The sequence below is a fragment of the Heterodontus francisci genome, chromosome 20, assembly GCF_036365525.1.
Source record: "Heterodontus francisci isolate sHetFra1 chromosome 20, sHetFra1.hap1, whole genome shotgun sequence".
Classification (NCBI taxonomy): Eukaryota; Metazoa; Chordata; class Chondrichthyes; order Heterodontiformes; family Heterodontidae; genus Heterodontus; species Heterodontus francisci.
In genome coordinates, this window is record NC_090390.1 from 60,345,371 (window position 1) to 60,361,554 (window position 16,184).

A 16,184-nucleotide genomic window follows, 5' to 3' on the forward strand; every position below is an offset into this window, starting at 1 on the left:
GTTACTTTGGGATACAGAATTAAGAAAATTGATCTCAACTCTACCTTCTGTCAAAACATTTATTTATTTATTTTTATTTAGAGATAGGCACTGAAACAGGCCCTTTGGCCCACCGAGTCTGTGCCGACCAACAACCACCCATTTATACTAATCCTACATTAATCCCACATTCTCTACCACATCCCCACCATTCTCCTACCACCTAACTACATTAGGGGCAATTTACAATGGCCAATGTTCCTATCAACCTGCAAGTCTTTTGGCTGTGGGAGGAAACCGGAGCACCCGGCGGAAACCCACACAGACACAGGGAGAACTTGCAAACTCCACACAGGCAGTACCCAGAATTGAACCCAGGTCGCTGGAGCTGTGAGGCTGCGGTGCTAACCACTGCGCCGCCCTGAACATTTTCAGTGGAACGACGGAGGTGGCGGGGCGACATTTGAGGTTTACAAAGTTATGAGCGGCATGGACAGAGTGGATAGTCAGAAGCTTTTTCCCAGGGTGGAAGAGTCAGTTACTAGGGGACATAGGTTTAAGGTGCGAGGGGCAAAGTTTAGAAGGGATGTGCGAGGCAAGTTCTTTACACAGAGGGTGGTGAGTGCCTGGAACTTGCTGCCGGGGGAGTTGGTGGAAGCAGGTACGATAGAGACATTCAAGAGGCATCTTGACAAATACATGAATAGGATGGGAATAGAGGGACACAGTCCCTGGAAGTGCAGAAGGTTTTAGCTTAGACAGGCATCAAGATCGGTGCAGGCTTGGCGGGCCGAATGGCCTGTTCCTGTGCTGTACTGTTTTGTTCTTTGATGGATTATTGGAGTAGATGAGAAACAATGGCCCCAAAGGTTCCAACCTCCCTGTTGGAAGCAGGGAGCACTTATCAACCAGGTACACTTCTACTGGGAAAGATAGCCACTTCACCTTTAGGTTTGATGGGCACATGACCTGTTCCTAATAATGAGCTTTCCTTGTGGAGTTGAACACTTTCCTTCAATAACCATTACCTCACTCATGCGGACCTGTGCTTGGAGTGAGGGGGCCAGGTCAGATGTGATCCGGAATTTTTTTTTTGATTATGGAGCTGAAGGAACTAGTGAAAATGGCTCGTGAGCTGGACAGCCCAACTTTAAAAGAGAGACAACCCTAGATAACAATTAATGTGTAAAATTTTAGTGACTGGGGTGACAATGGGCCAAGGGAAATTTGAATGAGGATTCATGGAAAGTGTCCCAGCAACATTAATAAAGACAACCTTTTATAAAAATCATTAGGAAGATTACTTTTGACAAATGGAATTCTTTGCATCTTACTTCAAAATAAAACAAGTATTTTGAAGAATTCAGATTTCAAAGCTCTGCAGTATGCCACATCCAGTCATGAATGTTGGTGGACAATTCAACAACTAACTGGAGGTGGCAACTGTTCCATGAACATCCCTAATGATGGCAGAGCCCAGCACCAGTGCAAAAGCCAATGGCAAAACATTTGCTAACATATTCATCCAGAAGTGTCAAGTGGATGAAATACACCAGCATCATGGAAACCAGTCTTCAGCCAATTTGATTCACTTCACATGATAAAGAAACAGCCTAGCACACTGTATACAGCTATGGGTGACAACATCTCAGCTGTAGTGAAGACCTTGACCTCCAGAACTAAGGCGCCTCTAGCCAAGCTGTTCCAGCACACATCTACAATACTGGAATCTAGCCAACAAAGTGGAAAATTGTTCAGGTATGTGCTGCCCACAAAAAAGCGAGACAAATCCAAACCAGCCAATTACCATCCCAACAGCCTACTCTCAAGCAGCCAAGTGATGAAAAGGTTGTTGACAGCTCTATTAAGTGACACTTACCAATAACCTGCTCATCGATGTTCAGTTTAGGTTCTGCCAGGACCACTCAGCTACAGACCTCATTCCAGCCTTGGCTCAAACATGGATAAAAGAACTGAATTCCAGGGGGTAAGGGAGAGTGACAGCCCTTGAATTCAAGGCAGCATTTGACTGAGTGTGGTATCATGGAGTCTTGGTAAATTCCAAGTCAATGGGAATCAGGGAGAAACACTTTACTGGCTGGAATCATACTTAGTGCAAAGGATGACGGTTGTGGTTGTTGGAGGTCAATCATCACAGCTGTAGGACATCACTGCAGGAGTTCCTCAGCACAGTGTCCTTGGCCCAATCACCTTCAGCTGCTTCATCTGTCCATAGCAGCCTGCTTGCTCGGAACTCCATCCAGCACTTTAAGCCTTCACTCCTCCACCACTGGCACATCATGGGTGCAGAGTGTACCATCCATAAGATGCAATGCAGCAACTTGCCAAGGCTTCTTTGACAGCACCTTCCAAACCCACAATCTCCATCACCTAGAAGGCCCATGGGAACACAAGTTCCCCTCAAAATTATACACCATCCTGAGTTGGAAATATCCCTTCATCACTGGGTCAAAATCCCAGAACTGCTTCCCTAACAGCTCTATGGATGTACCTACACCACATGGACTGCAGTGATTCAAGGCGGCAGCTCACCATCACCTTCAAGGGGAATTAGGGATGGGCAATAAATGCTGGCCTTGCCAGCAACGCCCACATTCAATGAATTAAAAAAGAAACAGGGAGGTTTGTGGCACTCAAATATGACAATTATGAGGATAGACTGTTAAGAGTGAGGTTTCCATCATTAGAGAAAGGCGGAAGGAGGACACAAGCATTTCAGACAGTTAAAAGGAGCTTATTTAGATTAGCAATTAACTGTAATTGCAGAACTAGAAAACTAGAGCTACAAAATGAATAAATGGAGCATGATTACACTGTACAAATTGAACCTTCCTGCACTCCCAAAATAGTAGTCCAATTACCACCAAAAGTAGTTAACGCTATGAAAAAATTCGAAGAACACAGGCACAATGGCAGCGCAACCATTCTTTTGGGATTAAACCATTCAGGGTTGAGTAACAATTACGTGAAGATTACTATCCTGCAGTTTCAGCTCCATCGTCTTGGTTGGCAGTGAAGAAGCTCATTTCATTAGCGCCTAGACCATAATTGTACAAATTGTAGAGTTTGTTGGAAGGATCTAGCTCAGTAGTGTGAATGGCAACTTCTTGTTCATTAATTCCAACAAAAAAAAGTTTCAGAAATTTGAATTTTGCAACTCAGAGCTACAATTAGTAACCACCAGAGACAATATTACCACTGCTGCCAGATGCTACACTTATTTCATGACTAAAAGTCTGTTTTAATGAAGCTGAAAAGCATCTGCTACATAGTTCTGTCCAGTATGCTTAGAACACTGTTACCTCACTACAAAAACACTTTACAAATTTTGTTCGACAGATGCGGAAACTTAACAGCTGGTTCTTCATTGACAGATTAGAAAACGGGTGAGAAATGTGGTGTATAAACATTGGCGGTCATGTGTCACCTCTGGCATGTTTCCGGCAGTTCCTGCAGCCATACTGGTGCCAAACGTCGTGCCCTGCACTCCTTTGGACCCCACCAGAAAGGCCGAGAGGGGGGTTTTGACGACTGGGCAACTCTCAACCTCCATAAATTTGCCCAGGCATGCGCCATGGAGAGGTCACTCCATAATTGCCTCACAGCAACTGACACAACACGGAAGGCAGCAGTTACAGGTTATAAGTCCAGATAAATTGGCGTAGAAACTGGGCGCCACGGGTTGCCTTGGTCGGTGGGAGGGGTCATTGCACCTCACTGGACTGCTACCGCCCGCCTCAAACCGGGCAGCCCCCGGTCAATAAGGTTCTGTCCCGCCACAGTCTGCCTGCTTCAATGGGTGCTTGGAGCTCAGGGTCATTGCCCGAAAGGTGGACAGATACACCGCACCAAACAACACGAAAAAAGGAAAGACGGTACCAGCCCTTCGCTTTGCAAGCTGGAACGTCAGAACTGTGTGTCCTGGCCTGTCGGAAGACCTTACACAAATCAATGATTCTCGGAAGACCGCCATCATTAACAACGAGCTCAGTAGACTCAATGTAGACATTGCAGCACTTCAGTAGACTCACCTCCCCACGAGTGGATCTCTAGCAGAGCAAGACTACACCTTCGTCTGGCAGGGCAGGGATCCTGAAGAACCAAGACAGCATGGAGTGGGCTTCGCCATCAGAAACACCTTACTCAGCATGATAGAGCCTCCCTCAAATGGCTCGGAACGCATACTGTCCATCCGACTGCTCACCACCTCTGGTCCAGTACACCTACTCAGCATCTATGCTCCAACACTCTGCTCCCCACCTGAAGCTAAAGACCAATTCTACGAGCAACTCCATAACATTAGCAGCATCCCCAACACCGAACACCTATTCCTGCTGGGGGACTTCAATGCCAGGGTTGGGGCCGACCATGACTCATGGCCCTCCTGCCTTGGGTGCTATGGCGTTGGAAGGATGAATGAGAACGGGCAGAGACTGCTTGAGTTGTGTACCTATCATAACCTCTGCATCACCAACTCGTTCTTTCACACTAAACCCTGTCACCAGGTTTCATGGAGGCACCCAAGATCGCGTCGTTGGCACCAGCTAGACCTCATAGTCACAAGGCGAGCCGCCTTAAACAGTGTTCAAATCACACGCAGCTTCCACAGTGCGGACTGCGACACCGACCACTCCCTGGTGTGCAGCAAGGTTAGACTCAGACCCAAGAAGTTGCATCATTCCAAGCAGAAGGGCCGCCCACGCATCAACACGAGCAGAATTTCTCACCCAGCTGTTACAAAAATTTCTAAATTCACTTGTAACAGCCCTTCAAAACACTCCTACAGGGGATGCTGAGACCAAGTGGGCCCACATCAGAGACGCCATCTATGAGTCAGCTTTGACCACCTACGGCAAAAGTGCGAAGAGAAATGCAGACTGGTTTCAATCTCATAATGAAGAGCTGGAACCTGTCATAGCCGCTAAGCGCATTGCACTGTTGAACTACAAGAAAACCCGCAGCGATTTAACATCCGCAGCATTTAAAGCAGCCAGAAGCACTGCACAAAGAACAGCTAGGTGCTGCGTAAACGACGACTGGCAACACCTATACAGTCATATTCAGCTGGCCTCAGACACCGGAAACATCAGAGGAATGTATGATGGCATGAAGAGAGCTCTTGGGCCAACCATCAAGAAGATCGCCCCCCTCAAATCTAAATCAGGGGACATAATCACTGACCAACACAAACAAATGGACCGCTGGGTTGAGCACTACCTAGAACTGTACTCCAAGGAGAATGCTGTCACTGAGACTGCCCTCAATGCAGCCCAGCCTCTACCAGTCATGGATGAGCTGGACATACAGGCAACCAAATCGGAACTCGGTGATGCCATTGATTCTCTAGCCAGCGGAAAAGCCCCTGGGAAGGACAGCATTACCCCTGAAATAATCAAGAGTGCCAAGCCTGCTATACTCTCAGCACTGTACGAACTGCTTTGCCTGTGCTGGGAGGAGGGAGCAGTACCACAGGACATGCGCGATGCCAATATCATCACCCTCTATAAAAACAAAGGTGACCGCAACAACTACCGTGGAATCTCCCTGCTCAGCATAGTGGGGAAAGTCTTTGCTCGAGTCGCTCTGAACAGGCTCCAGAAGCTGGCCGAGCGCGTCTACCCTGAGGCACAGTGTGGCTTTCGTGCAGCGAGATCGACCGTTGACATGCTGTTCTCCCTTCGTCAGATACAGGAGAAATGCAGTGAACAACAGATGCCCCTCTACATTGCTTCCATTGATCTCACCAAAGCCTTTGACCTAGTCAGTAGACGTGGTCTTTTCAGACTACTAGAAAAGATTGGATGCCCACCAAAGCTACTAAGTATCATCACCTCATTCCATGACAATATGAAAGGCACAATTCAACATGGTGGCTCCTCATCAGACCCCTTTCCTATCCTGAGTGGTGTGAAACAGGGCTGTGTTCTCGCACCCACACTTTTTGGGATTTTCTTCTCCCTGCTGCTTTCACATGCGTTCAAGTCCTCTGAAGAAGGAATTTTCCTCCACACAAGATCAGGGGGCAGGTTGTTCAACCTTGCCCGTCTAAGAGCGAAGTCCAAAGTACGGAAAGTCCTCATCAGAGAACTCCTCTTTGCTGACGATGCTGCTTTAACATCTCACACTGAAGAGTGCCTGCAGAGTCTCATCGACAGGTTTGTGGCTGCCTGCAATGAATTTGGCCGAACTATCAGCCTCAAGAAAACTAACATCATGGGGCAGGACATCAGAAATGCTCCATCCATCAATATTGGCGACCACGCTCTGGAAGTGGCTCAAGAGTTCACCTACCTAGGCTCAACTATCACCAGTAACCTGTCTCTAGATGCAGAAATCTACAAGCGCATGGGTAAGGCTTCCACTGCTATGTCCAGACTGGCCAAGAGTGTGTGGGAAAATGGCGCACAGACACGGAACACAAAACTCCGAGTGTATCAGGCCTGTGTCCTCAGTACCTTGCTCTATGGCAGCGAGGCCTGGACAACGTATGCCAGCCAAGAGCGACGTCTCAATTCATTCCATCTTCGCTGCCTCCAGAGAATACTTGGCATCAGGTGGCAGGACCGTATCTCCAACACAGAAGTCCTCGAAGCGGCCAACATCCCCAGCTTGTACACACTACTGAGTCAGCGGCGCTTGAGATGGCTTGGCCATGTGAGCCGCATGGAAGATGGCAGGATCCCCAAAGACACATTGTACAGCGAGCTCGCCACTGGTATCAGACCCACCGGCCGTCCATGTCTCCGCTTTAAAGACGTCTGCAAACGCGACATGAAATCCTGTGACATTGATCTCAAGTCGTGGGAGTCAGTTACCAGCATTCGCCAGAGCTGGCGGGCAGCCATAAAGACAGGGCTACAATGTGGCGAGTCGAAGAGACTTAGTAGTTGGCAGGAAAAAAGACAGAGGCGCAAGGGGAGAGCCAACTGTGCAACAGCCCCGACAAACAAATTTCTCTGCAGCACCTGTGGAAGAGCCTGTCACTCTAGAATTGGCCTTTATAGCCACTCGAGGCGCTGCTTCACAAATCACTGACCACCTCCAGGCGCGTATCCATTGTCTCTCGAGATAAGGAGGCCCAAAGAAAATTTTAAAAAAATAAGAAACATTGGCTTGTGAGCATCAAAATTATATTCCAAGCAAAAAGCTCTGACAAAACATCTGAGGTTTAAAAGAGAGTCTGGATTGTGTGATTGTATCGATGAAATGGTCAAAGTTTGTCATTACAAATGCAAAACTGACAGCAACTTCCGGCATCTGCACATGCACAATTAAGTGTGGAAATCCAGAAGCTGCTGTCTCTGGTTCCCTGCTCCTCCACAGGGTGCATTGCTAAAGTCCTGGCAGATGGAAATCTTTTGAATTGATGGGGTCTTCCACTTTTTACACTCTAATCTCAGTTTAAAAAAAAAACTCGAGACGTTTATGCCTTGTTGAATGAGGTGCAACAGGGTTTTTAAAAACAGCATACTAAGTCATAACTACTGACTACCTCTCTGGCCCTGCAAAACTCATTTATATTAGCGGAATATCAAATTTCTCCATGATAAAAGTCCACAGATGTTAAATATAAAAATTTTTTTTTTTTTTTTAAGTTTTAAAATGTTTCAGCTGCTACCTTAATCCCAACCTTTACTTACATACAAACATACGAATTAGGAGCAGTAGGCGGCCACTCGGCCCTTCGAACCTGCTCTGCCATTCAGTAAGTTCATGGCTGAACTGATTACTCCGGATTTCCACCTACCCCTGATAAGCAAGGGGGTGGAAGGTTATCAAGAATCTATCTACCTCTGCCTTAAAAAAATTCAAAGACTCCGCTTCCACCGCCTTTTGAAGAGAATTCCAAAAACCTCACGACCTTCAGAGAAAATTTTTTTCCTCATCTGTCTTAAATGGGCGACCCTTTATTTTTAAACAATGACCCCTAGTTCTTGATTCTCCCACAAGGGGAAACATCCTTTCTACATCCACCCTGTCAAGACCCCTCAGGATCTTCACTCTGTAAAGTGATTAAAAAGCAAAGGATAATGAGTGAATTCTACTTCCTGGATTGCTGTCTGAGAGAATTCTTCAATGTGACTGGCTGCTTAGCCTGTTTAATGAAATCATTGTTAATGAATGCCGGAAACAGCTATAGTTGGCACCAGAATCAAACTAATTGTCAGCAAAGATGTAATTTACGCCGTAGAAATAGTTAGATCTTTGTGGGCAGCTTTCTTCGAGGTCAGCAACGAGCACTGTTACTTTGTCACTGACTACAAAACCCAGGTCATTAAAAATCTTTAAAATTTTACTATTGATATTAAAAACCAGTCACTGATCCCTAGGTAAAGATTACATACAAGATTTTCAACAGACACCCAACATCACTCCAAAAGGCAAGTAGTTATCAGTCACACAAGATTCTATCTACCACATCAGCGTGCTTAAGACTACAGAAATGATGGTTTAAACTTTAATATGCATATCAAAGAAGAAAAGACTTAGAGCATATGTTCCCTGCTTTCTTCTGGTTGATTTACACTGACTGCTGCTTGCTTTATGCAGGGTTTAAACTAAATACAAAAAAAAAATCCTGAAACAGGGACAAATTCCTTAATTTTAATCTGATTCATTTCTAATAAAGCTGAAAACATACTTTTACACCCGTTTTCTCAAAAATGTTTCACCGGGTAGCTATAGCTCCCCAGTTGCCATTTTTACCTATTACTAGATACAACTATAGCTAGAACATTTGCAGTGGAGTCCCCCTCAGGGTGCACAAAATGTAAACCCAAAAAATCATTTTAAAATAAATCAAGAGAACAGGGTAAAGGGAATACAAGTTCAAATGAAAGACTAATGTCAAGAAGTTCTTAAGACTCAATGATCAATATATTGAACAGTCAACTAAAGCTGTCGAGGTGAAAACTCAAGATTATTGAACAATTGGATATCACATGGTGGGTGAGGAACAGCAGGGTCTTTTTAGATGGATGAACTAAAAGCTAAATGGCTGCCTCCATATTTATCTTACCGATTGCCATGAATATGGGCAAAATCTAGGAGCGAATTGGCAAATTTTTGGTCTGCAAGTGTCTGCGAGAGTGCAGACTTGGAGTTTTTTCTATTTCAAAGACTCCAAGAGGAGAGAAGATGCTACAGCAGCGATATTACACGTGCAGAAATCTCAACTCTCTCCGGGATTCTAGGCAAAGTATGAAGCTGGAGATCATAAGCAATAGCAGTGTGTGAAAAGTCACAGAGAGCAACCGCCATTCTACATCTTCCTGTCACCACTGTACAAATCAAGCTATTTGTTTCAAAACAATTAACTGCATGATTAACATTTACACCAATAGTTCATCTCAGATTCCTCCTGGTGTGAAAGCAGTTGTATAAAGCAGTCAAAAAGTGGGCCAGAAAATCATTAACCAAATAGAGGCCATGCTACTGGCATGCACAGCCTCATTTTAAAGAGTTAAATCCAATTGTATAGGATGAGGCAAAAATAAGAAATGCTGGAAATACTCAGCAGGTCTGGCAGCATCTGTGGAGAAAGAAGCAGAGTTAATGCATCAGGTCAGTGACCCTTCATCAGAACTGCCAAATACTAGAAATGTAAACAGTTTTATGTAAGTAAAGCGGGGGTGGGGCAAGAGATAACAAGAGGTGTTGATAGGACAAGGTCAGAGAATAACTGATCAGCAGGTCATGGAACAAAGGCAAACGGTATGTTCATGGTGTGCTGAAAGACAAAGCGTTAATACAAAGAGGGTGTGAATTGACTGTAAAATGAACAGCCCTGGCTCCAAGCACAAACATTAAAAAAACAGTGGGTAGGCACAGTAGAAACAAACTAAACAAGCTAAAATAAAACAAAGAAAAGAAAACTAAAAAAAAAAAATTGGGGCCCGCGATGCTCTAAAATTACTGAACTCCATGTTCAGTCCGGCAGCCTGTAGCGTTCCTAATCAGTAAACGAGATGCTGTTCCTCGAGCTTGCGTTGATGTTCACTGGAACACTGCAGCAATCCCAGGACAGAGATGTGGGCATGAGAGCTGGGGGGGGGTTGGGGAAAAAAAAAAAAAGAGGGGTTGTTGAAATGGCCAGCAACCAGAAGCTCGGGGTCATGCTTTCAGACTGAGCAGAGGTGTTTCGCAAAGCGATCACCCAATCTGCATTTGGTCTCCCCGATGTAGAGGAGACCACATTGTGAGCAGCGAATACAGTATACTAAATTGAAAGTAGTACAAGTAAATCACTGCTTCACCTGAAAGGAGTGCTTGGGGCCTGGGATAGTGAGGAGAGAGGAGGTAAGTGGGCAGCTTTTACAACCTCCTGCGATTGCAAGGGAAGGTGCTGTGGGAAGGGGACGAGATGGTGGGGGTAATGGAGGAGTGGACAAGGGTGTTGCGGAGCCAGGGCTGTTCATTTTACAGTCAACTGACACCCTCTCTGTACTAACGCTTTGTCTTTCACCACACCATTAACATACCGTTTGCCTTTGTTCCATGATCTTCTGGTCAGTTATTCTCTGTGACCTTGTCCTATCAACACCTTCACTTTTGTTATCTCTTGCCGCATCCCCACTTTACTTGCATAAAACCTTTTACATTTCTAATATTTGTCAGTTGTGATGAAAGGTCACTGACCTGAAACATTAACTCTGCTTCTCTTTCCACAGATGCTGCCAGACCTGCTGAGTATTTCCAGTATTTGTTTTTATTTCAGATTTCCAACAGCAGAAACTGATACTTTTGATCCTGCTAAATCATTTCCTAGGAGTAGATCAATTTCCTCTACTGGCAAACTGTGGACAACTCCTACAGTTATCATCCCAGATATTAAGTCACTCTCTAGGGGTACTTTATATAAAAAGGTACGGGTATATAACCCTGTCAATTCCATTAACTATAACTTTAGCGTTCAACGCTCTCTGGTAGAAACCTTGTATCTTTCCCCAGCAAGTGTGTTTGGGTTGCTCCTAGCCAAACTGTTCCAGTACAGCTGCAACACTGGCATTTACCCGCCGTGGAAAATTGCCCACGTATGTCCTGTACAAAAAGCAGAACAAATCCAATCCAGCCCCATCAGTCTATACTCGATCAGCAGCAGGGTGGAAGGAGTTGCCAACAGTGCTACCAAGCGCTGTTTAAACAGTAACAACCTGCTCATTGATGCTCAGTTTGGGTTGGGCCAGGACCACTTGGCTCCTGACCTCATTACAGCCTTGGTCTAAACCTGGACAAAAGAGCTGAACTCAAGAGGTGAGGGGAGTGTGACTGGCCTTGACATCAAGGCAGCATTTGACCGAGTGTGGCATCAAGGAGCCCGAGCAAAACTGAAGTCAATTGGAATCGCGGGAAAACTCTCTGCTGGTTAAGTTAATACCTAGCACATAGGAAGATGGTTGTGCATGGTGCAGGCCAATCATCTCAGCCCCAGGATGTGGCTGCAGAAGTTCCTCAGGGTAGTGTCCTAGGCTCAACCATCTTCAGCTGCTTCATCAATGACCTTCCCTTCATCATAAGGTCAGAACTGGGGATGTTCACTGATGATAGCCATCATCAGCACCATTCACAACTCCTCAGATAATGAAGCAGTCGGTGTCCATATGCAGTGAGACCTGGACAATACCCTGGTTTGGGCTGATAAGTGGCAAGTAACATTCGAGCCACACAACTGCCAGGCAAAGACCATCTCAAACTAGAGATAATCTAACCATCTCCCCTTGACATTCAATGGCATTACTATCGCTAAATCCCCGTTAGCATCCTGGGGGTCACCATTGACCAGAAACTGAACTGCAGTAGCCATATAAATGCTGTGGCTACAAGAGCAGGTCAGAGGCTAGGAATCCTATAGTGAGTAACTCATCTCCTGACTCCCCAAAGCCTGTCCACCATCTACAAGGCACAAGTCAGGAGTACTCTCCACTTGCCTGCATGATTGCGGTTCCAACAGCACTCAGGAAACTCGACACTATCCAAGCCAAAGCAGCTTGCTTGATTGGAACCCCATCCACCACCTTCAACATTCACTCCCTTCACCACCGAAGCACAGTGGGCAGCTGTGTGTACCATCTACAAGATGCACTGCAGCAAGTCACTACGTCTCCTTCAACAGCACGTTCCAAACTCGCGTTCTCTTCCACCTAGAAGGACAAGGGCAACAGATGCTTGGGTACACTGCCATCTGCTAGTTCCTCTTCAAGCCACACACCATCCCGACTTGGAACTATATCGCCGTTCCTTCACTGGGTCAAAATCCTGGAACTCCCTTCCTCACAACACTGAGTGTACCTGCACCAAATTGACTGTCGCAGTTCAAGGCAGCAGCTCACCACCACCTTCAAGAGCAATTAGGGATGGGCAATAAATGCTGGCATTGGCAGCAACGCCCACATCCGATGAAACAAAAAAAAAAAAACATCTGAATGTGCAAATACATATATCTTTCAAACGTGGGAATGCAGGTTTAAAAACAGTTCATAAAAAGCAAATGGGATTCAGAGCTTTATACATAAAGCAATGTGGGCCACTTTGCAAATTTGCATGTAATCCTAGGCACCAACTCACTATGAGAAATATATTATGCCAGAGAAAAGAAACACCAAAAATTCACTAACAGTATCGGAAATGGGAAATTATAGTAATGACCCTTTACATTGGAACACAAAGTTGAGGGGTATAAAAAAAGTTCCATAATTATGAAAAGGTTTTGAGTGGGTAAATAGCAAGCATGCTTCCACTAATTGAAAAATCAGCAACATAGACACAGACTCAGGATTATCACAACATTTTCATCACGACAGAGGGTTATTGGAATATATATTTTACCACAAGTGGCTATTGAAACAATAGCATTGCTCAAAAGAGAACTGGTTAACTATTTGAAGGTGAATATAAAAGGATAGAGGGAAAGGGCAGGGAAATGGGATTAAGAGTAGATAGCTTCAGTGGAAAAGCGATCACTAGCACAACACCATGAGCCAAATGCATTTTATTTTCCACAATCGATTTCAAGAACTGAAACAATTCTCACTTTCCAAGTTCACAAACTTCCTTTAATTAAAGAAGCCATCTTTCATGAGCAAAAGCAAAACTGGATATCAGTACAGCAGATATTTTACTACAGGACTGAGAACAAGGAAGTGTTTCGAGTCCATTTTCCTGTTCAGTTTCTACTTTCTGCCCATTCGCACAGGCAATATGAACAAGGTAATAAAAGTTATCCCAATTCCTACTCACCTTTCTAGTTTCTTCTCCACAATCGACACATCCAGTCCCAGGCTCTGCTTTGTAAGTTGAAGCATCTCAGCAATGCATTGAAGGGTGTCTGCAAACCAATTAAAAACACCGTCAGCATTGCTTGCTAGAAGATCTTAGAGATAAGTGAGTTTTTCTTTGTGTTTCATGAAAGCATTGATTCCATGCTCAGGTGTTGTGATTCTACAGCCCACTAGTGTGCCGTGTCCAAGTGTCCATTTTTCAGATATACACACACCTTTTCACCTCTCCCCAATCCTCAGCATCGCCTCAGGTAAGGTTAGGGCACTATATTTAGGAGGTTCATCAGACTGGGTGTGAACAATTGCGGGGGGGGGCCCGTGGAGGAGATTAAAAATGAAGCCCCTAATATCAACTGCTAGCCCAAGTCCCTGTTGTAAAGCGCACAAGTTGATTTTGAGTGCAGACAAACTTAGCTATGATGCCTTTTAATCCATAATTAAAAAGCCTTTCAGAGGCTTACATATGAAGAATGACCAATGTGGGGGGTGGAAATCAATACTGGCAAGAGAAAACACTAGCAAAAAGGTCGGCTGTATCACCATAAGCTACTTGAGCCCCTGCCTGTTGGCCAGGTACAGGTTGCCTGACCACTGCCTTATGATGCTTGGCATGGTTGGCCAAACAGAAGGAATTTTTTTTTTTAAAAAAAGAGAATCTTGCAGATTCTTTATAAATGTAACTTAAACAGCTGGTTTCAATATTAAGCAATTGCTAAGTTAAGGCATTGAAAAATAATGATACATCCAGTGACCATCAGGTGGAAAAACCGATTGTAAATCTCAAGCATGCATAAAGAATAACTCTTGTATGTGTTTGTTATGGAGCTAAATTTATTAAAACTTTTAAAAAGGACTGGCTAAAAATGTCAAGTGTACTGTGACATTCAAGGATCTTTTACAAGATGATGTATTAGGGATGATGAACAAAGAACATTTTGGTATAATGAAAGCAAAATACTGCAGATACTGGAAATCTGAAATAAAAACAAGAAATGCTGGAAATACTCAGCAGGTCTGGCAGCATCTGTGGAGAGAGAAGCAGAGTTAATGTTTCAAGTCAGTGACCCTTCATTAGAGCTGGCAAATATTAGAAATGTAATAGGTTTTAAGCAAATAAAGCGGGGAGGGGCAAGAGATAAGAAAAGGCAAGGTGTTGATAGGACAGAGGGTCACGGAGAATAACTGACCAGAAGGTCATGGAGCAAAGGCAAAAAGGTATGTTAATGGTGTGTTGAAAGACAAAGCATTTGTGCAGAGTTGGTGTTAATGGACAGACAAATGAACAGCCCTGGCCCAAAGCACAAACATGAAAAAAAGTAGGTAGGCACATGGTTAAAAAAATGAACCAAACGAAAACAAAACAAATAAAAAATAAAGAACTGAAAATAAAAAGGGGGGCCCCCATCACGCTCTGAAATTATTGAACTCGACATTCAGTCTAGTAGGCTGTAGTGTGCCTAATCAGTAAATGAGATGCTGTTCCTCGAGCTTGCGTTGATGTTCACTGGAACACTGCAGCAAGCCTAGTACAGACATGTGAGCATGAGATCAGGGTGGTTGAAATGGCCAGCAACCAGAAGCTCGGAGTCATGCTTTCGGACTGAGCAGAGGTGCTCTGCAAAGCGGTCATCCACTCTGCGTTTGGTCTCCCCAATGTAGAGGAGACCACATTGTGATCAGCGAATACAGTATACTACATTGAAAGTAATACAAATAATTCACTACTTCACTGAAAGGAGTGTTTGGGGCCTTGGATAGTGAGGAGAGAGGAGGTAAAAGGGCAGGTATTACACCTCCTGTGATTGCACGGGAAGGTGCCGTGGGAAGAGGACGAGGTGTTGGGGGTAATGGAGGAGTGGACCAGGGTGTCGCGGAGGGAACAATCCCTTTGGCATGCTGACAGGGTAGGGGAGGGGAAAATGCATTTGGTAGTGGCATCATGCTGGACTTGGTGGAAATGGCGGAGGATGATCCTTTGAAATGTGGAGCCTGGTGGGGTGGAAAGCGAGGGCAAGGGCAACCTTGTCGCAGTTCTGGGAGGGAGGGGAAGGGGTGGGGGGGTAGAGGTGCAGGAAATGGGCCGGACACTGTCAAGGGCCCTGTCAACAACAGTGGGGGGAGTCCTTGGTTGAGGATAAAGGAACATATCAGAAACGCTGTCGTGGAACGTTGCATCATCAGAGCAGATGAGCCAGAGAGAGAGAAACTGGGAGAATGGAATGGCGTCCTTACAGGAAGCAGGGTGTGAAGTGTAGTCGAGGTAGCTGTGGGAGTCAGTGGGACTCAATGAATATTAGTAGACAGCCTATCCTCAGTGATGGAGACAGAAGTCGAGAAAGGGAAGGGAAGAACATTTTAAATTTGTTTCCAATCAGAGAACACCTCACATATAGCAGCACTACAGCTGGGAATTAATTACAGCAGACATTAAGTCAACCTTTTGAGATGGCAGAAGCAGATTTAGAAAAAAACCTTACCTTTTCCATCCTCCTCAGGGTTTCGAGTCACAGCTCTCAGTGTATGAAAGTATCCACTAGTTCCATTGTGCTTGTAATGCAGCCTCATACAAGTAAACTTGGGCTTCCCAAAGAAAGTTGGTTCTGGACCTTATTTTGAAAATATAAAGCATGACAATACCTACTTACATCATTATCAGTTGAGAAGTAGTATTCCTCAGTTAATTAAATCTTGCACTGGATATGCTCCAGTGTCTTTATAACTGTTTTGCAGATCAAGTGCTCTGCATGCAAGTGAAAATTTTATAATTACAATAAACTAGTCGATCTCTTGTGGTGTTAGACACAGTAAGTCAGAGTACATGGCCTCTCTTAGCTGTCTTTGTGTTGCTGTTTCACTGCTTCTCTTTTGCTTCCAACTTATTCTCTTTCTATTTCTCTCCCCATTATG

The 16,184-nt window shown here is 44.8% G+C and overlaps 1 protein-coding gene across 2 annotated transcripts in view; it reads right to left on the reverse strand.

Annotated features, from left to right (window-relative positions):
- inpp5f (inositol polyphosphate-5-phosphatase F) overlaps window positions 1-16,184 on the reverse strand; it is a 244,755-nt gene that overhangs the window by 5,690 nt on the left and 222,881 nt on the right. For both annotated transcript variants that reach the window (XM_068052894.1, XM_068052895.1), the window contains 2 exons: window positions 15,755-15,883; window positions 13,237-13,324 (listed from right to left, as the gene is read on the reverse strand). In XM_068052894.1, the coding sequence (XP_067908995.1) occupies window positions 13,237-13,324; window positions 15,755-15,883 (217 nt within the window). The remainder of the gene's footprint in view (window positions 1-13,236; window positions 13,325-15,754; window positions 15,884-16,184) is intronic.